Below are 18,034 nucleotides of genomic sequence, written 5' to 3'. Positions count from 1 at the left end.
CAACACACAGCACAGTTTCTGTGCCACCTTTGCAATGTTAACAGCTTTAGATTGTTAAATATATGTAGAAGACAGATCTCAATTCAATGTGCAAATAAAACCGAGCTGTGAAGCTGATGTGTTGAGCTGTGAAGTAGGATTTTAAGTGTAAAATGTGTTCATCAATGAATCATTCATTAAAAATGTGCTGAGAAAATATTCATTAAGCCAATCCATACTACTTCCTGTGGTCACAGTTGTTTTTCTTGCAGTGTGCTCAGTCCAGACACTCTGTTCATGACAAATGATTTCATCCATGATTTATGCTCTGTGATATGATGACTTTAAACTTGCACAGCACAAAAGTAGCAAATATTTTATCAGCAGAGTCATGCTTATCTTCAATTTTTCAGTTTACATCAGAAGATGAGCAGTAATATCATTCACAGAACATTTTCCCCAGACGCACTATGCAGATTTTTCAAGCTATGAATTTAGTGGATGTCACCGGTCTCTTCGGCTGAGGTAGATTCACTCTGAGGCGTCTGTGAGCGCAGGTGTTGTTTACAACGTGCCATTCTGCAGCAATGCCCAAATAAACAGCCGTCAGTAGACACGCAGAAGGAAATCCTCATGCAGCCCACCTGAACAACATGTGAGAAATGAAAAATATGAGAAGCTGAGGTGAACATACAGTATTTTCCAATATACTGCACGCAATCTTGTTTGACATCAGATTAGTCTTAAGTAAAAATCCCTATACTGGATGTTTTTTTTTTTTTTTTTGACAATGTAAAGAAAAGGAGTCATGCCATTTGATCAAGAATTGTTTAGAACCGTCCACCATTGTTGGGACAAACAGATAGTCCTACCAAAAACTTTCAATTGTTTGTGTCGGACTATTCCAAAAGCAGTGTTGTGAAGCTTACAGAATCAGCTTATGGACTGCATTCTTGTCATTGTCCCTGCAAATCAAACTGGGATAGGAGAACATATTTAACTTTGAAGAAAAACATGACGCTTGAAATGCATGCTTTAGGCTGTCCCTAGCAGTTATACATCTAGTAGATGCTCAAGTTTGATTTTTCAAACAACTGAGCTCTGGTTTGGTGCGTCTAGCCCCTCGTTTAGTGATTCAGCACCAGGCAATGCCGGAATATTTCAAAGGGCTCTTCGCAGCACATCAATCTCAGCCAAAATCAGTCTTATATCTGGCCACTGCTGCTGAGGCTTTCATACTCAGTCCCTCATTCTGTATGTGGGAGGTCAATATCTGACAGCTGGCATTACCATATTTTCATCCCTGTCGGGGTGTAAATAAGTTGGGCGTGTAAGGTAAAACTAACAATTTGTCACAGTCGACTGCCTCCCATCCCTCGGAGCTCTGTTTGTTTGCACAGCTACACCGACTGCAAGAGCTACTGTAATTAATATCTGAGCCTCAGTAGAAGCATCTTTGACCACAGAGTTGGTCAGAGCAGAACATTGTTTCCTGATCGCAAACATGCAGTTGTTTTTTTAAGTTAACACTGGCATGAAGCGCAGGGGCTGAAATGGAGTTCGCCGTGCACTAATGACTTCGAAACTAGCTTGTTTTGTTATTTTGCTCTTTGTTAAAGGCCTTTGCCAATTATCTATTGTCTGTTTTTAATGCATTTTCTACTTTTTCTGCACATTTCATGCTGTTCCTTATTCTCAGACAAAGCTTCCTTATGGTGAACATGTAGATTAATTACCGATCTTGACAAAACAAGTGTTCTCTCTCTTTTTCTCCAGCCCTCTGAGGAGCCCAACATCCTGCTGGCTTCCCCTAAGTTGCTGCTTCCTTCAGGCAGTCAGGTCCCAGCCAGCACTCCCCTGTCTGTGCACCATCAGCTCCAGCTGCTCCAGCAACAGCTCACCCAGCAGCAGCAGCAGACACAGGTGGCCGTGGCCCAGGTGAGATGCTTTACATGGACAATTTATAGACTTGTAGATGTAGTGGGATTTAGTGTGCTGCAGTATTAGTGAGCTGTGAGCTATTGTGGTTATTCTTGTGTATGTTTTTCACATGGTATCAGATACGTTTACACATTATTGTGTAAATACACATGTTCAAAAGTTTGTTGCTTGTATGATTTGTAATTTTTTGGGGGGGAAATAGTCTGCATTTATTTGATCAAAATACAGTTAAAATATAATATTGTGAAATATTATTACAATTTAGAATAACTTGTTATTCTAATTAATTAATAAATAAAATAATGATATATATATAATATATTTATTTCTCCTGTCATGGCAAAGCTGAATGTTCAGCAGTCATTACTACAGTCTTCAGTGTCACATGATTCTTCAGAAATCATTCTAATATGCTGACCAAGAAACATTTATTATTATCAATATTGAAAACAGTTGTGCAGCTTAATATATTGGTTGTAACCATGATACTTTTTTTCAGGATTATTTGATAAATAGAAATTTCCAAAGAATTTATTTAAAAAGTAAAAAATCTTTTAGTAACAAATAGGGATGCAATTTCCGAAGTGAAAAATCTGGGCCAAAACCGAAAATGCTTTTTAAAAACTATTTATTTATTGTTTTAAAACAGCTTTTTTCTGTATAATTTTATTCATCTTAGACTTTTAAAATATTCAATAATTTTAATGATACTGAATTTAAAAAATACAAGCCAGTAAAATAAAATAAAATAACCACACTTTAATTGATACTAACACTAAAATTGGACAGAAAATAAGTTAATATTAAAGCTGCTGTAGGTAACTTTTGAAAAAATGTATTTGCTAAAACTGTCATTATGTCCTGACAGTAGAATATGAGACAGATAATCTGTGTAAAAATCAAGCTCTTCCGGCTCCTCCCAGTGGTCCTATTGCCATTTGCAAGAAATACACGCTCCCGGTCAGAAACAACCAATCAGAGCCAGGAGGAATGTCTTAGCAGTGTCAATCACGCTCGTGTACGCGCTGATCACACCCCTCTCTTGCACAGCGCGAGCCGTCGTTCAAACTCAAGATTGCCGGCGTGCTGCAGCTGTGCTTATGACAGAGAAACAACCTAAACTGCCAATTCTCCAGTGACACCTGCTCATAAAACAAAGAGGTAAAAGGAAAAAGACTGATGACGACAAACAAGCGAAAAAGAAAGAATTACACAGAGCCCATTGACTCGGTGTCAAAACTCTAGCCGCATAACATGTAGATAAAATGTCACGCACTCTGCTAAGCAACAATTGAAACCTGCTAATTCACTGGCTTGTCATGTTGCTGAAATAATGTACTAGCACACCTTATCTAGCATTATATATCGGTAGAATAATTACTTACATACTGTAACGTTAGTTACCGTTATATTAACGTTATCTTACTAGCTATTTATAACTTATAGAAAGAGTGCAACGTTATAAAGTTACATATAGGCTATTGCAAAATACATAATGATTTGAGGACCAAGTTTGTAGTCTAAGTATGGGCAGGCCATAGTCAATGTAAAGCATATTGTTGACGTTTAGTCCCTATTAGTGAATGTGCCATATAACTTTTTATCCGCCGTTATCGGTGGCCCTGTTTACTAGCCTGCGCGTTCACGACAGGCTCCACTGTGGAGGACGAGCTGTGGAGGGAGGGCTGTAGCGCAGCAGAGAGCAAGGGGGTAGGACCTGTAAGTTGTGCTTGTTCAAATTTTCAGGCTAAGTCAACATTTTCTCAAAACTCCCTACTGCAGCTTTAAAGGGGTCATGAACTTTTTTGTTTTATAATGTTTCCTGGGGTGCACTTATAATGTTAGTATTTTTACATCAAAAATTGTCATAATTTATAAATAAAAGGCATTTTTCCTACCCTGATCTGAACCCTTTGTTTTAAGGGGCTGTTACGACCGGGCTCAAAATCATAACGTAAAGAGGACACTTCACAAGATGGGTCTCAATAGAGAAAATATACGTTTATTTAAAGTTAAACAAATAATGTCTAGGGTCAAAATATAAGGCATTAATAGTCAGTGGTGGAGGAAGTACTGAATCTCAGTACTTAAGTAAAAGTACAAATAACCAGAGACATATTTACTTTAGTAAAAGTAGAAGTACCACAATGACAACCCTACTTAAGTAAAAAGTACCTGATTTTAAATGTACTTTAAGTATTAAAAGTAAAAGTACTTGCATAACAATTTATTCTCTTAATGTCTATATTCTAATGATTAATAAAACGGTTAATTCTAACTCATTCAACCTAATACTCATATAATGATGTATATTGAACATCAATGATGTTCAATATGATGGAAAAGCAGTTATATTTTAAGTTTTTGTCACCATTTCTGAACAAGCTTGCAATTAGGCAATATACACATCAAGCTTACTATATACCCTTACTATATACGGTATATATATATATATATATATATAAACACACATATTATGTTAAAACGACGTATATGACGGCGTTTGGCTGTAAACGCGATTCATTTATGGCGTAATTCTGAACCTCTTGGCTTGCCATACTAATTCTAACCAAACGTATAATACACACGCACCCCACATCACTACTAAACCAATGCGTGTCCTATGCATGTAAAAACTAATTTTCGCGTATAAATTGCACGATAAACACACTGCGTGCTATACCGGGTTGATATATCTATGGCAACCAGGCCAGCTGACAGTCTTGCCTGGGCCCGGGACAAGATAATCTTAGATGGGCGCCCCCCCCCCCCCCCCACGATTTTTTTTATTTTTATAAAACACCATATACTTTTACCCAAAATGAATAATAAAAACACGTTTAAATGGGTACCATTTTCTTTTCTGACATAGCCTACTGCAGTTCTTGTTAAAACACACTAGACATGCATAATCTGTTCATTTTGGGCACTTTTTGTGTGAAATCATATTTATTTCTTGACCACTATTTCAAGAACAATTAGGAAGAAAGCGAATAAAAAGCTTTTATGTAACTCAAATATTAGATATTTTTTCAACAAATATGCATTTTTTTTATTTTTTTTATTTTTACAATTATTCCATAATTTAATGAGGGCCCAGTTCTGGGCCCCCCTCCCTACCCTGGGCCCGGGACAACAGACCCGTTTGTCCCCCCCTGTCGGTGGGCCTGATGGCAACCAAACTTCACTGGTGAGACAGAAACGTGCGATGAACGGACGGTCAGGATGACGTTTTGACGGGAAAACTGATCAGAAAATTTAACGAAAATGTAACAGAACGTTGTAGAAATGTAGTGGAGTAGAAAGTATAATAATTGCTGCAAAATGTAACGAAGTAAAAGTAAAAAGTATGCACTATTGATTCTACTTAAGTAAAGTACTGATACGTGAAAAATGTACTTAAGTAAAGTAACGAAATATTTGTACTTCGTTACATTCCACCACTGTTAATAGTAAATATCAATACAACATCAAATCAATAAACTTTTGGAAATGAGGTTTGTAGAGTTGTGGAAATCATATGGGAACACAAACTAAAGAACCCACTCTTCGAATAAAGACAAAACAAAAATGAGAGAGAGAACTAGACAAAATCCAGAAGCTCCTTAAATAGGTTCCCACAGGTGCAGCTGGTCTTCATTAGGGTAATCCCGCCCAGCGAGGAGGAGTTGGTCCTAGAATTCTCACAAAAGATAAGTTAAGAAAAACAGGGGCAGGGCTGTAACACCTCCACCCACAAAACATTAAATAATCTGGATTATTTAATAAAAAATAAATAAACACAATCCCAAAATTAGGAGGGAAAAAACAAACAAAATAAATCTACAACATATCAATTTATATAAAAAGAAAAAAGATACCTACTCATAAATGGGAATTTACCACTCACAAAGGGCCACATTTATGAAAGAATCCCCAATTAGAAATTGACCAAAGGTCACAGGCAGGAACATAGCATGAGGTTACACACGAGACTGTGCGTCAGCTAAAACATTCTCTTTTCCTCTAATGTGATGAATTTGTAGAGAATATGACTGCAGAAACAAACTCCATCTCATCAAGAGCTGGTTGGTAGTACAACTCCGCTGTAAAAAGACTAAAAGATTGTGATCAGTCATCACTTGACAGAAAGGGAAAATGGTTTGCAGTAGTCTTTGGAGGTCATATCTTCTGCTGCAGGTTTCACTGAGCTCTCTCCCTGGGACACCTCCATCCCGTCTGCCGTCTCCACCATTTCGATAAACTCTAAATCGAACTCTTTTTCTCGTAACGCCATCTCTTTCAGCTTTACTTCACGGCCAACAATACCTGGCGCCTGTAATTTTTCACCAAAAACTTTTTTCTCCTCTAAAATACCCTTTAAACTTAAGGCTGACTCTAAGTTTTTTATCAGCACTATAGTGGTCTCTATATCATAATGAGCAGCAACCAGCAACAGCTGCTCTTTAGTGCACTTTTCAAGTGTTTCCTCAGAAGGTTCTTTCAAAAAATCTTCCACATTAGAAGCCATGGCTAAACTCTACACCTTCAAAACAGTAGCTAGCTTAGGAGTTCCCAAAAACACCACAGTATCCTTTCAAATATAGTTCACAGAAAAAAAGGATTTAAACTTATGAACAACTCCATTTCCACAAAGCTACTAAATGGTAATTTAATCTACACCAGTTAGCAAGTCAATCACTTACCCGAACACTAAAAAGGTTTTACAAAACCCTCTCAACAGGAAACATGCTAACAATGTAGTACTCCTACAAAAAGAGACCAACTCATAAGTCACAAAATCATGCCTAAATTGCTGACCGTATTCAACAACCTAGCATGCTACCTTAAAACTGCATGTTACCTAAAACATCAACATGCCTAACAACTTTGGTTACTGGTGCAAAAATGAATTACCAACTTGAAGAAAGTGGGGATGAGAAAAAAAAATCCTGCTCTCTCAAACAAAACAACATTTCACAAGTTCCCCAAAACTAATCATTGATGATAAAGACCACACCAATGAACATTGAATATCTTAGACAACATCTCCGGTACACTAAATAAATTTAAAAAAAACTATCTAATCTTCAAAGGCTTACCATCATGTCACCTGGCAAAAACCAGTATAGGTGTGTAACACTATATCATGTCACAATATATCGCAATACAAAAATGCATCAATATGTATCGTGGATAGTGACAATATATTGTGTATTAGTTCACCCTAAATAAAAATAACTGTGTAGGGGGATTGTTTTAGTGTCAGTACTACATTAAACTACTATATATAATGTATAATAATGCAATGGGGGAATATTTGTGGGTTCTGATAATGCCAAATGTCTTATGTTACCAGTAAAAAGTGGCCTACATTATTTGAAATGTATCTAGTCAGTGACAGTGCAAGCACATTATGATTCTGAAGCTGAAAATACAGAATTATTTTAAATATTTTTATTCTTACACCACTGTCCTGTGTATTGGGTTACCAGCACCAACTCCAAGCCTATTTATTTCCACCCACAATGTAATATTACATTTTGTATCTTAATCAACAAAAAAACATTTTTTGTTAACCTTTTATCATATGTTTTGGAGTATCATAATAATATCGTATCATGTTGAGTTCAGTATCGTGATGTGTATCGAATCGTGACATGAGGGTATCGTTACACCCCTATTTATTTATATATTTAATGGATTCATTTTTAGGAGTGTTTGTTGAGAGGTTAAAAAGCACAACTAACTCATCTCATTTGCCAATATAATTACATGTATTGTTCTGCAGTTACATTGTGCATTATGCAAATTCTGTTTTATTATGGGTCAGGTGAGTCTAAATGTTTTGTTTCCTCAACAGATAAACACAATACAAACAACAGCTGTTCTGCAGGAATCTAATCCAGCTCCCCAGTAATTTATGAGCAGGAAAATAGGCTAAAATGTTCCTACACTGATGAATTTTATATTTTTGACCTCGACTGGATCCTTTTTAGATAACTGAGCTGCTTTATCAGACTGTTTATTTGAGATATTCTTGAAGTTTTAAATTATTTAACGGCAGTCTTAATTGTGGCGTGAAATGTGTGCATTCACCCAACCTTTTCTATTTCTTGTCTAAGTAGCGCTTTTAAAAAAAATGGCTGTTACTTCTAATGTGAACCACAACATTAGAACTGATTGTGAATGGCTTGGAGTGCACAAAAAACCTGCAGTCTTGTGTTTATTAAGCGTTTTCATTCTCTCCGGCACTAGACTGGTTTATTTATTCAGCCTTTGAGAGCCTGCGGTTTGCTTGTTTAGCCACAGTTCTACACCAACTGTTTGGCAAGAAGAGAAGCGGTTGTTTTTCATACGCATATTGCTCAGCCAGAGGGTATGCTCTCTCTTAAAGTGTTTTTGTTTATTTTTTTTGCATGGAAGACACTTCACTCTTCACAGGTCTGAGAACGGGCTCACAGGGGGTGGAATTTGGTTCCACGCTCTCTTGACCCACGTCTTTGTTGAACGAGCATGGCTCTGTGTTGCTTTGAGGTGTAGGATAGCCCGTTCTGTCAGACCTCTGATAAGCAAAGCCAGCCACTGCAAAGCAGACCCTGATTTGCAACACAACACGCTCAAAGAGAAACCAGCTTTGGCTTTGCTCTGGCTACTGTGATGTCTTCAGTCACTGAAGAAGAAGAGACGCTTTGAAGCCCGCTATCAAAGCGACACACGCGAGTCAATCGTCGCTTATTAATTTATTTCTTCATTTGTTTTGCATTGGCCCTCATCCTTAGGGAAAATGATCTGTGGATGAAACGGTATTTGCTTTTCTGAAGTCAGGATTAGTGGTTGTGGCGGAGCGGGTTATTTGCGGAGGAAGGTTTTTGTGTTTGGTGTTTCTTTTAATCATATTCTGGTGGAATATTCTCCTTTTAGACAGTTCAGTACAGATAAAATGAGTCAAAAACATTTGGCTCCTGCCACTTTCAGAAAACGATGCCTACGTCAGATCTCCAGAACATCAGTTTTATATATCATGTCCACACATTTCAGATTCTTTATGATTGCAATTCAGGCAAAATCAGTGATTGAATCAGTGATTGAGTACTAGTTGTGCATCCAGAGTCAAATGTATTTTCTCTCAAATGGAAGCCTTATTATGGTTGCTGGAGTGTTTTTTTCTGTGTAGAAAAATAATTTAGATGTATACAAAGGGTTTATGTAGTTTACGCACATCCACGTCCAACAAAACAGCGAGAAAATGACCTCTGCATACTCTTCGTATTTCAGCACTGCCCTCTTGCAGCTTTCAATGGGGTGTGTGAGGAAAAATCAACACTGAAATATTTGATGTAATTACCTGGAGCAGTTTGAGGGCAGCAACAATGGAATAAACAGTCATATAAAACCTTGTAATGACTGCAGTGCAGTGGAAGAAGAAAAAAGATTGCCTTTGTGTTTTGAAATTACTATGGTCATGAAAGTCTCCACTGTGATTAAATGGATTGTTAGAACATGAATCACACAAATTACCTCTTTTTTTTTTAGAACTCTCTAGGTTGTGTCTGTGAAAGTGAATCATTTGGTGACATTCTAGTGTTATTAAATTTCTCTTGAGAAAGCATGAAAAAATGTTTAGAAAATAGTGGTGTATGTGAGTATAGCATGCAAACCGTTAACTCTCCTTACCCATGAACTTGGAAATAAACTTGGTTTTGGTTGTTTTGTTTTAGTTTTTAGTTGAGTTTGTTGTGGTTGAGTTGAGTTGAGTTGAGTTGGGTTGGGTTGGGTTGGGTTTGGTTTGGTTTGGTGTGATTTAACTGTAGTTTCCATTTAACTGTTAATTTATTTGATATAATTTTTTTTTACCAAAGGTACTTTTTTACAGGCCAATTTGGGGTTTAAAAAGGTAACTAAAACATCTAATTTAAGAACAATTAAGTTTGTTTCAACCTGTTTCGTAATGCAATACTTTACCGTGATAATACCGTAACATGATAAATGGCTTGAGGAGTTATCAGGATATGAACTGTTGATGCCAGCACATGGCTAATTGGACTTCACCTTAGACTTTGGACCTGACTGGACTCTATGCTTCCGTAATGTCACAGGCTGTTTGAAAAAGGAAACATTCCTGGTTAAATTGTTGAAATTCATGTTTGATGTTGAAAGAGGCTCGACTTGCTGCATTTACTCCACATAAACCTACCACAGCACTGTAGCTAATATTTCTCTCACTATACGCTAATGTCAACGACAGCAATTATTGTCGATCATTCCCATCATACAGTCAGAGATATTACTGTTCTCACTCTTTTCATTTTCCCGATGTAATTGCACACTGAACTTTTAATTGCTTAATTAGTAGACTTGAAAACGAAACGAAAAATAACTGATTGCAATGCCAATGCATTGACGTTAAACAATTCTTCACTGCTGCTTTTGTTGTTTACTTTAAGACAATAATAAAATACTGAAGAAATACAGCTTTTTTTATGCCATAAAGGAAAATAATGATCATCAGAACATTTGGGCTCCAACATTTACCCTGACTTGCCTTGGCTAAAGAATGTGCCCCACTCAGAGTGAGATATAAAACTATGACAGTATGAAATATGAGGCTTGTATACATTTACATCCTATACCCTTTTGAAAACAACATCTTTTGTCATGGTAGGCACTAGGCAGCTCTTTTCCCAAAGACAATCACTCTTTGTCAGACAAAACACACACACACACACATGCATACAAGCATGTACACTCAAGAACTGATGGCAAACGGCTCAACCTGAACTAAGCTTTCAGTCCACATTTACAGTATGGTAATTTTTTTTCCCTACATTTTTTGCGCTACTCCCTGTTGGCCTCATCTTGACGGCTCATTGGCTTTGTCTGGAGAATGTATTGTTCTTAAGGGCAGTCAGCACGAGCGGGCACGCGGTTTAAGCTGGGTCATAAATCACCCCGGACCCCTCGGAGGCCGGCCGCTGTGACTGTAGGAGCAAACAGACACTTAGACGGTGCTCAAGACAAGACACAGCGGAAATGGATTCGCCCTTCTAGCGCTGGGTAGAATCGTAGGACTTATGAAGGACTCTGAAGAGCATCATAATCACTTTGAATACCTATACAGCTGGCAACGTTTGTCATTAGCACATGGCTAATTGGACTTCACCTTAGACTTTGGACCTGACTGGACTCTATGCTTCCGTAATGTCACAGGCTGTTTGAAAAAGGAAACATTCCTGGTTAAATTGTTGAAATTCATGTTTGATGTTGAAAGAGGCTCGACTTGCTGCATTTACTCCTCATAAACCTACCACAGCACTGTAGCTAATATTTCTCTCACTATACGCTAATGTCAACGACAGCAATTATTGTCGATCATTCCCATCATACAGTCAGAGATATTACTGTTCTCACTCTTTTCATTTTCATTTTTAAGCTGGGTCATAAATCACCCCGGACCCCTCGGAGGCCAGCCGCTGTGACTTTAGGATCAAACAGACACTTAGACGGTGCTCAAGACAAGACACAGCGGAAATGGATTCGCCCTTCTAGCGCTGGGTAGAATCGTAGGACTTATGAAGGACTCTTAAAGAGCATCATAATCACTTTGAATACCTATACAGCTGGCAACGTTTGTCATTAGCAGTACGTACCCAGCAGTATTTCATTACAAAATGTATGGAGGGACAGTGACTGCCTTATGTGTCTGGTACTTAAAGGAATTGTCTGTAATAGTCCCATTCCCATATCTAGGTTGAAATAAGATGATAATTACTTGACCAAACAGCTGTGAAAAATTAATACTGGGGGTATTTAGTAAAACAAACAGCCATAATATTTTATTTATTTATGCAAAAACCTTTACCATTGTTTTTGTCACAGAAAAATGACAACTGGATAGATTAACTGGATAATTAATCTCATGAATTTAAATGTATTACTTTATTCCCAGTAAACATGGTATTCACAGCCTTAATCTGGACTGAAATATTGAAATACTCATAGTACTTTTATTATTGTATAGAGGACAAAGCGTGAAAACTTCCAGAGAATGAAGCTGGTATTAGATTCTAACATCCAGTATATGATGTCATCATTAAAGTGGATGTGAAAAGAGGCGTTTGTCCTTCTGCTGTTGCTCTTCAGGTGTATTTTAAGAGTAGTGTCAGGGACATAAAAACAGCTAAAAGGTCTTTCATGATGTGGTGTTAAAGAAGCTTTTTGAATGAAAGCGCTCTTTAATTTGCATGAATGGCAGCTACCCACACAGTAAATGAAATGACCTTCATAGTAACACTTCACAAAGATTATCATACATTTTTCATGTTCAATATAAATACATGCAAAATAGATTAAATAGAAAAGCACAACAACGTGCATGAAAGAATGCATTTACAGAGCTTTTAGAGATGTCCGCCCTCAAGTTTATGAATAATTTCAAGTAGGACTTTGAAATGCTCAGAGTAACAATGATAAAAATTAATTTTGTTTCCTTGAACTCTTCAGATTTGAATAATGCTTTTAAGTAGAAGTTTTACTGAAGTTGAAAAGTAAATGGCGTACGAGTCTTTTGTTCTTAGCAAGGAAGACTCTAGGATGTACATGGAATAAACTGCTGGGTGTCTCTGTGTTGTTGCTTTGCTGTTACGTTCTAGTTTCTCCTTGTCCATGTACTTAAGTGTGCACACTATCGTTTATGTGTTCCTCAGGTTCATCTACTGAAGGATCAGCTCTCCGCAGAAGCTGCCGCAAGGATTGAGGCCCAGGCTCGAGTTCACCAGCTCCTGTTGCAGAATAAGGACCTACTGCAGCATATTTCTCTCCTGGTCAAACAGGTTCAGGAGCTGGAGCTCAAGATGGCTGGAAATGGCTCTAGTGAGTATGATTTCTTGTGTTCAGCAGTGCTAGAGAGTAACTTCTAAAACCTGTGATTTGTGACATATTAATTGTGTCATAATAATGAAAGAATAAGCAGGAGTCCGTTTCATTAAAACATATTTTGTTGATCTCCGTTATCCATTAAAACATCTTTATTAGATAGTTTGTTATAGATTAAAAGAAAACAATTGCATTAAAATTGAACACATTTTGGTATGGAAATATTTATAGTCAGTTTTTTTTAGGTTAGATTATTAAGTAGAAAGAGGTCATCATGCAACAATTCACAAATAATTTGTAATCTCACAGCCTCAGGCTGTACAATACATCCATGCGTAGAATAGAGCAGTATTGTTTTTCTGTCTATCTTCACATTATCCCAACATGCAAAAAAGTATCAAAAATATAGACTGTTCACTTCTAACCTTCACTTCAGAGCAGTGTATGGTGTAATAATTAAAGAGGATGTGAGAGGAGATTTGAAGATTTGTCGTTTACAGCCGTCTCTTACAGGGTGACTTAAGTGTGACGCTTGGGACAGACAAGGATGGGAGCTCTTTATCATGCAAGCTAATGTTAAAGACAGCACATCTCAAGGTTATGCTGGTCTATGTGAGAATGTCCTCAAATGAACTGCTTTAAAATAACCCTGAAATTAACCCCTGTGGGGAATGTGCATGCAATGATAGGAAAGAAGTTAAAAAGCCAAGTGAAATTAAATGTGATTGAGAGAGGGGGGGAACAGTTGGGAGGGTCTGAGTGAAAAGACAGAGTGAAGGAGAGCTGCTGAAACGCATCAGATATATTTAGAGAGGGCAAGTGAGGATGCGTTGCTGGGGTAAGAGCACCGTTATTAACCTGATGGAGTAAATGGGGAAATAAAGTGGAGCAGAACTGACATTGAAGCGTTTTTTTTAAAATGAGGGAAGGCAGATGACATCCACAGAGAGGATAAAATGGAAAGACTGAACACCAGATTTAGGGAACATTCTTTGAAAAAGTAGTTTGAAAAGGTACTAGCAACTCTGAAGTAGTTCATTAAAAATTTGAACCCTAAGAATGCCATATTGATTAGTTATCTAGTTGGTCAGTCAGCAACTTACTGTCGACTACGTTTTAGCTCATTCTGTCGGGGTGTAAGAACGTGTCTCTGATGAAAACACTCTAAAACCAGCCTATTCATAAAGGGATTCTTTAAGAACTATAGAGTTCAGGCAGACCACTGACTAGTCAATTTTGAAAAGGTCAAAAGTTTGGGGTCGGTAAGATTTGTTGTAATGTTTTTAAAAATAATTTTCTTAAGCTCACCAAAGCTGAATTTATTTGATAAAAAAAAAACACATTAAAAGCAGTAATATATTAATATATTAATTAATATATTAATAAAAAAAAATATTAAAATAACTCTCTTAATATATTTTAAAATGTAATTAATTCCTGTGATTGTAAAGCTGAATTTTCAGCATCATTACTCCAGTCTTCAGTGTCACATGATCCTTCTGAAATTATTCTAATATGCTGATTTGCTGCTCAAGTAACATATAACATCTTAATAAATCTTAAAACATCTTAAAATATATTTTTTACGGTGCAAACCGTAATTCTTTTGGTGAGTAGAAAGTTCAAAAGACCAGCATTTATTTAGAATATATATGTTTTTGTAACAATATAAATGTTTTTCTGTCACTTTTGATCAATTTAATGTATACTTGCTGAATACTTACTGGCCCCAAACTTTTGCACAGTAGTATTTTACTTTATTTTAATTATTATGTATTTATTGTATTTTCCCATCTTTGTTCTTTTTACTTTTCAGTTTGCTTTAAAGTTGCTTTGGAGCTTTAGTTTAAAAGTCATGTGAAGCGCTCTCAGGCCCTTGAAACGAACCAAGGGCCCTATCTTGCACCCAGCGCAATTGACTTTGTACACCGACGCATGTATCATTTCTATTTTTCACCCGACGCACAGCAGACTTTTCCCTCCACAGACGCACGTCGGTAAATTAGGGAATGAACTTGTGCTCCCGGGGGCGGTTCAGCGAAAAGAGGCGGCGTGTTCCGACGCAAACGTTCCCTGGTGCTATTTTGCAGTTTCAGAAAACAATTCCGCCACAGACCAGGAAAAACCTAGTCTAAAGTCAGTGGCGCGTTATTCAGATGCATGCTTGGCCATAATGTAGCGTGTGCACAACGCGCATACACTTTGCTTCTCTCATCTAGGCTAGGCAGCAGTTCCCATTTTTGCAAACCATACATAATTACAAGGAAAAATATTACCACACGAGGGAAATCATTGTGGTGTCCATGAAGATGTGAAAAAATATCCATAAATCTAGCTTACACATTTACCCAAATTATTATACGCCTGTTTAACCAAAGCTAATTTGGGTGGGTTTCACCCATCCCAAAACAATGTCACTTCTCTGTCTTTTACGGCCCTGACGAGAACGTCGGTCTCCTCGGCTGTGAACCGCTCCTGGCGTGCGCCTGGCAAATCCGCCATTATAATAGCAATCCGCCATGGAACAAGCGCGCCTGCTTTTAAAGGGAACGTGAGATGACGCTCTGATTGGTTTATTGCCCAAACACACCTATGAGTAATGTAGCTACTTCAGACCAACCCATTTTAGATTTTAAAAAAGGTAAGGTAGTCATTTATCCCGCCAGTATAATAGCAACAGCGCCCAAGATCCGCCTACAAAGTTACTTGCGTTTCGTGTTTGATACTTGCGTTTCAGATCGTTAAAATAGGACCCCAAGTGTGAAAATGCCCTCAATCTCTCCCTCTCTCTCAACAGTGGGCTCTCAAGACAGTCTCCTTGAAATCACCTTCCGTGCTAACGTGCCCCCAGTCCTATGCGACCCCACCACCCCGAGACCAGAGGACGCCATCCTACCTCCTTTCAACGACGGGACGCCGCTCTCCCTGCCGCTGTGCAGTCCAATAGGTAGGGACCAGTGCTTGATCAAGTTTGAGTGTTTCCGCTTTCTCCCTGGACCACCCCAACAGGATGAGAGCCCCGACACGTCATCCCAAGGCGTCTCGCCCTCATCACGGGACGAGCTTCTGGGTAGCCTTGAGCTGCTAAAGTTCCGCGAGTCGGGAATTGCTTCCGAGTACGAGTCAAACACAGATGATAGTGATGAAAGCTGGGGACCGCAGGACGAGAGCAGCCTGCGTCTGCTCAATGTCCTGAACAAACATGCCCCCTCTGACTGCTTGGAGGACGAAATTGCTGTTTAATGTGATTTTGTGCACACAGCTTAGAAAAACACTGCTTGATGCTCTGCTTAAACGGTTCAAGTCTCAATCAATGTCGAAATTGTCAAACCACCTACTGCTGTTTGTACTGCTGATAATTCTGGGAGACCAAGGGTGACTTTTACCCATTTGGTGGCTGTTTTGTTTGTTACCTTTTATGTGATGTATTGAAGAGGAAACGGTCCCAAAGCATAGTAAATGCTGTTGTCTCCATTTTTAAGTTTAGGGACACACGTTAGATGTCAGATTCTTGTATCTCCTCTAATGGGACTTTCACACAATCAGCGATTCTAGTGGCAGTATTGGTCATAATGGCCGCCCCTACTTCCAAACACTTCAGTGATGTTGGTGGGCTCTGCAACTGACCATAACTTTTGATCACAAGTTAGATATATTGTTTGGGAATATAAGATTCACTCTAATTTGACAAAGAATCTGTTTTTTTGCTACTAAAAGTTGACATTCTATGTACAATTGCAGCAGTGCATAATGCATAATATGAATAAGATGGATCATTTTTGACATGTTAGTAACACTTCAATCAATTAACAATGAATAATTATTTATATATACATATATATACAGTGGGGAGAACAAGTATTTGATACACTGCCGATTTTGCAGGTTTTCCCACTTACAAAGCATGTAGAAGTCTGTAATTTTTATCATAGGTACTCTTCAAAATCGCATTGTATGATTTTAAGTAATATATAAATGTTTTATTCATAAATTAACAAATTTAACATTATTGTAAAGTCTTAAAATTTGATATCCCTTCATACACTGTAAAACAAAAAGTTGCCACCTTAAATTTTAAAATTGAAGTTCAAAATTGCTTACCTTATTGTGATGAGTTAAAGCAATGTAAAAACATATATGTTGTCATAACTTATTGATCATATAATTTTTTACAGTATATGGCAAGTGACAAATCTAGAAAAGACGAATCTAGAAAAGTTAAATCGCTCACAGAAGACGGATCTTGTCAAACATTTTCACTCCTATTGGTAGCTGCCACATCACATTGATACTCATTTGCATTAAGTTCTAAACTTTGTTGCATCCCTGGAAACCCTTGTCGTTGTGAATCGCTGTACGTGTTAACGCTCCTTTAGAGTCCACAAAGCAATTGCTGGATATTCACAAATAAGTCAATGTTTTTAACTACAAGAGACACAGTACATCTATATGAAATGAACTTTTGAACAAATTTGATACATTAGCCTGTGATATTGTATCTATAACATCAGTTGTACAGTTGCAGGTTTGTTTCTGGGCAGTATTAGGCATGTATGCACTGATATGCTCAGCCACTTAGACCACCTTTCATCAGAAGTGCTCAGAATGAAGACAATTACCCAGCTACATCTGTTTTAGCATGCAAGACAGAACAGACTCTTAATTGAATGACTGTGGACTGAGGACGCTACGCTAATTATACCCTAAGGGTAACGAGGCGTCTAAACCGGTCAGATCTTTACCAACAAGAACCCCAATTAGTGTGTCAGAATTTTCACAACCCACATACTTTATTCATTATTTTCGTATTTAGAAGAGCTTGTCGTGTCTGACTGCTTCACATATGTTTTGCTTTCTTGCATTCAGTTTCTTCTGTGCTTCTAAAAATTGATATTTCAATGTCTTACCTGTACCTCTCTGATAAACTACTCGCCTCTTTAACCTCTCTGTTTATATTTCCCCCCCCCCCCCCCCCCCCCCCCCCCTCTCTCTCTCTCTCTCTCTCTCTCTCTCTCTCTCTCTCTCTCTCTCTCTCTCTCTCTCTCTCTCTCTCTCTCTCTCTCTCTCTGTGTGTGTGTGCCCAGTGTCTTTTAGAGCCAGACAAGTGCACACGATTAGCTTGGTAATAATAGGGTGGTAAGCAAGTCTTCCCACACATACAGGATATTGAAAGCATTGTTGGTCTTAAATGTCTGTATTTTACTCCATTTATGCACAATCTTTTTTCTTTACACAAAACTAAAAATGATGTATTTACCAT

General features: G+C 37.8%; 1 protein-coding gene across 2 annotated transcripts in view; it reads left to right on the top strand.

Moving 5' to 3' along the window:
* nos1apa (nitric oxide synthase 1 (neuronal) adaptor protein a) overlaps positions 1–18,034 on the top strand; it is a 112,364-nt gene that overhangs the window by 83,545 nt on the left and 10,785 nt on the right. Inside the window, exons 8-10 of one of the 2 annotated variants that reach the window (XM_056259780.1) lie at positions 1,756–1,917; positions 12,606–12,771; positions 15,572–15,721. In XM_056259780.1, the coding sequence (XP_056115755.1) occupies positions 1,756–1,917; positions 12,606–12,771; positions 15,572–15,721 (478 nt within the window). Of the gene's footprint in view, positions 1–1,755; positions 1,918–12,605; positions 12,772–15,571; positions 16,519–18,034 lie in introns of those variants that run through there. The other variant, XM_056259781.1, reaches the window with a different exon arrangement.

The sequence above is a fragment of the Rhinichthys klamathensis genome, unplaced genomic scaffold, assembly GCF_029890125.1.
Source record: "Rhinichthys klamathensis goyatoka isolate OS25496 unplaced genomic scaffold, OSU_Roscu_1.1 h1tg000007l_1, whole genome shotgun sequence".
NCBI lineage: Eukaryota > Metazoa > Chordata > Actinopteri > Cypriniformes > Leuciscidae > Rhinichthys > Rhinichthys klamathensis.
This window is presented reverse-complemented; position numbering and strand designations above follow the sequence as displayed.